This window comes from Delphinapterus leucas, chromosome 11 (assembly GCF_059928025.1).
Source record: "Delphinapterus leucas isolate spDelLeu-1000000601 "Yukka" chromosome 11, BTC_Dleu_Yukka2, whole genome shotgun sequence".
Lineage (NCBI taxonomy): Eukaryota > Metazoa > Chordata > Mammalia > Artiodactyla > Monodontidae > Delphinapterus > Delphinapterus leucas.
Genome location: NC_143139.1, coordinates 77,318,062 through 77,326,321, shown reverse-complemented (window position 1 = coordinate 77,326,321; position 8,260 = coordinate 77,318,062). Strand labels below are relative to the sequence as shown.

At 38.6% G+C, this 8,260-nt stretch overlaps 1 protein-coding gene across 2 annotated transcripts in view; it reads right to left on the bottom strand.

The window, feature by feature from the left end:
• METAP2 (methionyl aminopeptidase 2) overlaps positions 1 to 8,260 on the bottom strand; it is a 30,622-nt gene that overhangs the window by 710 nt on the left and 21,652 nt on the right. For both annotated transcript variants that reach the window (XM_022562372.3, XM_022562371.3), the window contains exons 7-10: positions 8,122 to 8,216; positions 7,785 to 7,881; positions 4,004 to 4,107; positions 3,384 to 3,499 (exon numbers count right to left, since the gene is read on the bottom strand). In XM_022562372.3, the coding sequence (XP_022418080.1) occupies positions 3,384 to 3,499; positions 4,004 to 4,107; positions 7,785 to 7,881; positions 8,122 to 8,216 (412 nt within the window). The remainder of the gene's footprint in view (positions 1 to 3,383; positions 3,500 to 4,003; positions 4,108 to 7,784; positions 7,882 to 8,121; positions 8,217 to 8,260) is intronic.

Below are 8,260 nucleotides of genomic sequence, written 5' to 3'. Positions count from 1 at the left end.
CAAGATTAATAGTTGGCTAAAAAGTTAGCAACTCATTTCCCTCATTAAGGAAAACTCAAACCAAAGCTATGACTTCACTTAGTAATTAAAGTTCAAAAAACTCTTTTTTGCTGCCTCTTTCAACATTCAAAAACCAGAATGTATAATACCCAATTATAGATGGCAGATGAATAGGAGACCAGATGAAGGCTACCTTATATTTATGTGTCTATGCGTGTGTGTGTTAAATTCCAAGTACAGACTCATCAATAGTATGAAGGTGGGAATTTCCCTTTTGGGGGAAATTTCGGCAGTAAACTGAAAGACCTGAACAAAAAGTAGACACTTCAACCATCTCCGAAAAGTAAAAAAAAAAAAAAAAGTAAATAAAAATATAATACAGCAGAGGGAGGAACACTCCCAGATTCCTTCTACAAGGCCACCATCACCTTGATACCAAAACCAGACAAGGATGTCACAAAGAAAGAAAAATACAGGCCAATATCACTGATGAACATAGATGCAAAAATCCTCAACAAAATACTAGCGAACAGAATCCAACAGCACATTAAAAGGATCATACACCATGATCAAGTGGGGTTTATTCCAGGAATGCAAGGATTCTCCAATATACGCAAATCTTATCAATGTGATAAACCATACTAACAAATTGAAGGAGAAAAACCACATGATCATCTCAACAGATGCAGAGAAAGCTTTTGACAAAATTCAATACCCATTTATGATAAAAACCCTGCAGAAAGTAGGCATAGAGGGAACTTTCCTCAACATAATAAAGGCTGTATATGACAAGCCCACAGCCAACATCATCCTCAATGGTGAAAAACTGAAAGCATTTCCACTAAGATCTGGAACAAGACAAGGTTGCCCACTCTCACCACTATTGTTCAACATAGTTTTAGCCACAGCAATCAGAGAAGAAAAGGAATCCAAATCGGAAAAGAAGAAGTAAAGCTGTCACTGTTTGCACATGACATGATACTATACATAAAGAATCCTAAAGATGCTACCAGAAAACTACTAGAGCTAATCAATGAATTTGGTAAAGTAGCAGGATACAAAATTAATGCACAGAAATCTCTGGCATTCCTATATACTAATGATGAAAAATCTGAAAGTGAAATCAAGAAAACACTCCCATTTACCACTGCAACAAAAAGAATAAAATATCTAGGAATAAACCTACCTAAGGAGACAAAAGACCTGTATGCAGAAAATTATAAGACACTGATGAAAGAAATTAAAGATGATACAAATAGATGGAGAGATATACCATGTTCGTGGATTGGAAAAATGAACATTGTGAAAATGACTCTACTACCCAAAGCAATCTATAGATTCAATGCAATCCCTATCAAACTACCACTGGAATTTTTCACAGAACTAGAACAAAAAATTTCACAATTTGTATGGAAACACAAAAGACCCCGAATAGCCAAAGCAATCTTGAGAACGAAAAATGGAGCTGGAAGAATCAGGCTCCCTGACTTCAGGCTATACTACAAAGCTACAGTAATCAAGACAGTATGGTACTGGCACAAAAACAGAAATATAGATCAATGGCACAGGATAGAAAGCCCAGAGATAAACCCACGCACATATGGACACCTTATCTTTGATAAAGGTGGCAGGAATGTACAGTGGAGAAAGGACAGCCTCTTCAATAAGTGGTGCTGGGAAAACTGGACAGGTACATGTAAAAGTATGAGATTAAATCACTCCCTAACACCATACACAAAAATAAGTTCAAAATTGATTAAAGACCTAAATGTAAGGCCAGAAACTATCAAACTCTTAGAGGAAAACACAGGCAGAACACTCTATGACATAAATCACAGCAAGATCCTTTCTGACCCACCTCCTAGAGTAATGGAAATAAAAACAAAAATAAACAAATGGGACCTAATGAAACTTCAAAGCTTTTGCACAGCAAATGAAACCATAAACAAGACCAAAAGACAACCCTCAGAATGGGAGAAAATATCTGCAAATGAAGCAACTGACAAAGGATTAATCTCCAAAATATATAAGCAGCACATGCAGCTCAATAACAAAAAGCAAACAACCCAATCCAAAAATGGGCAGAAGACCTAAATAGACATTTCTCCCAAGAAGATATACAGACTGCCAACAAACACATGAAAGAATGCTCAACATCACTAATCATGAGAGAAATGCAAATCAAAACTAGAATGAGATATCATCTCACACCAGTCAGAATGGCCATCATCAAAAAATCTAGAAACAATAAATGCTGGAGAGGGTGTGGAGAAAAGGGAACACTCTTGCACTGCGGGTGGGAATGTGAATTGGTTCAACCACTATGGAGAACAGTATGGAGGTTCCTTAAAAAACTACAAATAGAACTACCATATGACCCAGCAATCCCACTACTGGACATATACCCTGAGAAAACCAAAATTCAAAAAGAGTCATGTACCAAAATGTTCATTGCAGCTCTATTTACAATAGCCCGGAGATGGAAACAACCTAAGTGCCCATCATCGGATGAATGGATAAAGAAGATGTGGCACATATATACAATGGAATATTACTCAGCCATAAAAAGAAATGAAATTGAGCTATTTGTAATGAGGTGGATAGACCTAGAGTCTGTCATACAGAGTGAAGTAAGTCAGAAAGAAAAGACAAATACCGTATACTAACACATATATATGGAATTAAAGAAAAAAAAAAAGTCATGAAGAACCTAGGGATAAGACAGGAATAAAGACACAGACCTACTGGAGAACGGACTTCAGGATACGGGGAGGGGGAAGGGTGAGCTGTGACAGGGCGAGAGAGAGGCACGGATATATACACACTAGCAAACGTAAGGTAGATAGCTAGTGGAAAGCAGCCGCATGGCACAGGGATATCGGCTCAGTGCTTTGTGACCGCCTGGAGGGGTGGGATAGGGAGGGTGGGAGGGAGGGAGACGCAAGAGGGAAGAGATATGGGAACATATGTATATGCATAACTGATTCACTTTGTTATAAAGCAGAAACTAACACACCATTGTAAAGTAATTATACCCCAATAAAGATGTTAAAAAAAATAAAAATAAATAAAAAAATATAAAGTTTACCAATGGGAAAATACTAAGAACAAAAACCTAGGAATGCCAGCAAAATGATAATCTCTGAAATTATTACGCTTGTTGGAAACTGGATATGAAGTGAATACTTACATCATTCTCATCTCAGTTAAAATTTTTAACAGGACAATTTTTCTGCTGAATTATAGAAATCCACAGAACTTATTTTTAGGCCATAGAACTGTGCATTTATGAATGTGCCACTGTGGATGTCCGTCACACTTTTTAAAATGCTGTTAACTGGGAAGAGAAACTCATCAGTCATATAAAAACTATAGTCTCTCACCTTATTGGCACATGTCCAACATCAAAATTTTTCATGTAATGTGAACATTCCATATCATCATGAACCACGCCTTTTCCTGTGCTACCAAAGGTTTCAATGGCATATACTTCTCCTTCCTAAAAATATATATAAGGGTCAAGGGTAGAGAAGAAAAATTCAGAAATTCAGAACTAAATAAAATTCCCATCTCAACTTCAGGCTGAAGTAGTCCCATACCTGGCAGTCCTTATCTACCTTTTCCTGCTTTATCTCCTTAGCACTTTTGGTCTTTGTGTCATCTATTAAAATGTTAAGTTTTACATGAGCAGGGAATTTTGTTTGCTACTACTGAATACATTCCAGTGCCTACTAAAGAGACGGGCACCTATGAGATGCTCAGTAAATATTCACGAAGTGTTGAATGAACCTTTGACATGCCTCACTTCCACAGCTGACTGAGCCCCAGTCAGACCAGACACAATCTGCACACTCACACAGCCCAATTCCTGTCGGGGTGAGAATGGATGGCAAGTTAATTTTGCTCAACATACTATATACTCAACTACTACTAGCTTCATAGTTTGGTAGGAAAAAAAAAGTCAAAATGCTTCACAAAAGAACAGTGTTAATGGCATACATACCTCCATTCTTGTTGCCTCTCCTCCTTTCACAATGGGCACGGTTTTCCCAGCATGTATTCTATATGGCCCAATTGAATGGCCATTTAGATTACGGATTGGTTTCACTGGCATAACAGGAAAAAAAAAGTTATTCAGGGTCTCTAAAAGCACAAACAGGTATGGCTCTATTAAATAACCCCACATTAAGATAATTAAATACAAACTGGGAAACTACTGGGATACTGCAATGTTACTGATTAAAAACTAGAAGGAGTAGGGAAAATGATGGAAAAAGAATAAACTATGTGATGAGGACATGATGGGTGGGGGTCCATCTAGGGAGTTATTGTTAATAAAAATACAGTCATAAAATATCATGTATATAAGCATTACAAACATGAAAAATATGTATTTTCATGGTTATGGACCAAAAGGTAATTTGAAAATGAGAATTCTGTGTCAAAATAACAGAAATAAAAAACCTTAAATTTTATTATTACATCATTTCAAATGTTAAAAAAGAAAATCTAAACAATCCCAAGATCCTGGGATCACTGACAGAATAAACAAATTGTTGAGTACATTCACACAATGGAACACTTACTCAACAATAAAAATGAAAAGCTACAGATACACTGACCTGAAATAAACCAAATGAGCAAAAGAAGGCACAATTATATACATACGGTGCAATTCCATACACACACACACACACACACACACACACACACACACACAGAGTTCAAAATTAAGCATAATTAAACTAATGTTTAGGGATGCATAACAGATGGTAAAGACAAAGAAAAGGAAATGCCAATCCTTAGTACTGAAGATAGTGGCTTATTAGAAGAAGGCTTCTGTAATGTAACTGAGAAGGGGTATATAGAATAGGGGGGGCTTCTGTAATGCTGGCAGTATTCTATTTGTCAAGAGGTAAGGTTAGGGCTTCCCTGGTGGCGCAGTGTTTGAGAGTCCGCCTGCCGAGGCAGGGGATGCGGGTTCGTGCCCTGGCCAGGGAAGATCCCACATGCCGCGGAGCGGCTGGGCCCATGAGCCATGGCCGCTGAGCCTGTGCGTCCGGAGCCTGTGCTCCGCAAAGGGAGAGGCCACAACAGTTAGAGGTACCGCAAAAAAAAAAAAAAAAAAAAAAGAGGTAAGGTTACATAGCTTTTACAATTGTTCAGTTGAAGTTTTACATTGTGTGTATTTTCAGTTTTTATTATATTCTACAATAAACGTTAAAAGAAAAAAAATCTAGTTCTACAGTGCTAGAATCTTCAGTGTGAGTTACCATTCTTCTAGGGCAGAATTAGGTAGCAAAGTTGTTTTTCAAATCTTTAATAATGACAAGCATATTACAAATTTAGGGGGTGGTACAGAAAAATAAGACTCTTAATTAGCTCCTAAAAAACAACTTCCTTCTTATATAAATGATAAGCTAAATTTATTTTAAAATTCAGCAAGCATTATTATTCCTCTAACACCTGACAAACTGACCCTCCAGGTCAACCAAAAACACATTTAAATAAAAAGATTTCTTAGCCATACCAACCTAACACATATAGCTAAGTTACATAGAAGAAGCAGGGCTCAGGGGTATCCATTTTTATAGTATACAGGTTGTGTACAGTGGCAGGCTAATTCTGGAACGAACGGCTATAAAGGTAATTTTCCAATTCTATAGCTTCTTGATCAAGGTAAATAAAACCACTCCCTTGATGGCCTGGTCCGGTTCTGTAATGTGGTTTTTGGGAATTGCTTCTTAAAGTTCAGCCTATAGTCCATTTCTTCATCTTCCCAATATCATGATTTGTCTATACTCTTTACACTTAAACTAGTAAAAATGAATTCTGTCACCCTCAACTAAGAACCCTGATCAACAAAATAACTGGTATAAAAAGGTGGGTACCGAAAAAATAGAACCTAAAATGTTGCATTGGCTTAGTGGAAGAGGTAAGAAAGTAGATATTAAGGGTTCCAACACTGCAGGCTAGAACTGCTATGTGGCGACTAAACATTAAGTCATATTGTCACCTAATATACCTTGAAAGGCAGGCCACATGTCAACCAAAGTTGTAGAATTAGGAGAAAATAGAAGGGAAAGATGATTTGAGAGAGACGTGAATACATATTTGTTGTGGCACCGATCTCAAAACTGAGGGTGGGAAACAACAAATATTTGTTGAATACTAATAAATTCCAGGCACTGTCATAAAATTTATATTTCTCAAAAACAAAACAAAACAAAACACGGTATCTTGAATCCTATTGCAATCAAAGAAACCTGGGTTTCTTAGAGGAACTTCCTTGGTGGTGCAGTGGTTAAGAATCCGCCTACCAATGCAGGAGACACCGGTTCGATCCCTGGTCCGGGAAGATCCCACATGCCGCGGAGCAGCTAAGCTCGTGAATCACAACTACTGAAGCCTGCGTGCCTAGAGCCCAAGCTCCGCAACAAGAGAAGCCACGGCAATGAGAAGCACATGCACCACAACAAAGAGCAGCCCCCTCTCGCCACAACTGGAGAAAGCCTGTGCACATCAACAAAGACCCAATGCAGGCAAAAATAAATAAAAGTAAATCTTTAAAGAAAAAAACTCTTTAAAAAGAAAGTTGGGTTCTTAGAGGTGACAGAATTTATCTAAACTCTAAGATAGACCTGCCTAACCCCAAAGCATGTTTTCTTCATTAGCCTGTAACACCTCCCATCCAAGTGTGAGAAGTCTTAAGAATTTTTGACTTGTACAGACATTCACAGGTTTAAGGATCTGCAAGAGAGCAACAAGGACAGGCTCTGTGTCAGGTCTTAGAGGAAGAACCACTGTGCAGTTGGTAGAACACCACAGTCCAAAAGTATCTACAGGGGAATGCAAAGAATGGTGAATGATGTGAATTTACTGAGGGACAAGGAAGCGTTGAGAGTCTCCATGCTAAATTAGATTACAAAGGAGTCAGGATTTGGTTAAAGGAAATGTAGGAAACATTCTATAAGAAAGTTTTTAAGACAGGAGTTACAGACAGCATGAGCACAGATTAGGAAGGAGAACGGTGGCTGGAGAGTGGTCAGATAAACCCTGGGAGTTGGAGAAAGGCTGGGCTGACAACATGAGAAAGCACAGGTGACTCTGGGATTGTGTACACAGGCACTGGCTGGAAAAGACTAGGCAGCAAGGGGAATAAGATTAAAGGAAGGACACACAAGGAATTAACTAGCCTCTAAATTTTGAATTCAACTTAAAAAAATGGTGGGGAGAGTCATCAATGGAAAGGGTCTCTGGCTTCTGTCTGAGCCTGTGATTAGTCACAGAAAATCTAGCCTGGGCTTCCCTGGTGGCACAGTGGTTGAGAGTCCGCCTGCCGATGCAGGGGGCATGGGTTCGTGCCCCGGTCTGGGAAGATCCCACATGCCGCGGAGGGGCTGGGCCCGTGAGCCATGGCCACTGAGCCTGCGCGTCCGGAGCCTGTGCTCCACAACTGGAGAGGCTACAACAGTGAGACGCCCACGTACGGCAAAAAAAAAAAAAAAAAAAATCTAGCCTACATTTCAGCCATCCTGAGATAAATTCCCAGGTGTCTTCTTATCAGCTACCAGGGTAGATGACAACAATTCCCACCAGCTAGCTACCACAGAATTCCTACCATGAACAGGTCATTTCCCTTGTTTTTCCTCTTTATGTTCCCAATTCCCAAGAGATAAAGATGAAGCAGCTGATCTAAAGAAAGAACTCAACACTATCTTGCAAAATTATTTCTGCCAAGGTCACAGACATTTCAAAATAAGATGCATTTTTAGAGAACATACCTTGATATGTCTTCCCATCTATTTCAACTTCGTAAGATTCCATAACTTCTTGGATGGCCTCACCAACATCACATAGACGGACATCGATTCCAGCACACTAAAAACAGAATCATGTATACTCTGTTATTCAAAGTGCAAAATTTTACAGCAACTTAACTTCTTAATATCTTAAAATAAGGGACAAGCAGAAATGACTTCCTCTATAAAAGCCTTCCATACACTGTATTACAATAACCCACTTAAAACCCTAAGGGTGGTGGACCAGTCTTACATAACCCAAACAGGCTATAAAGTGCTCAAAATATGTTGAATGAAATGGCGCTTACAGTTCACATACCTTTATTCCAGTGTTAGTGGCATCTTTTACAGCTTTTAATAATGTATCATATTTGGGATTAAAAGTGACAGTAAAAGCACAGTCAATAATCCTACCTGAAAGAGAAAATTTGTCTTTAAGTTTACTTATCAGCTAGTCA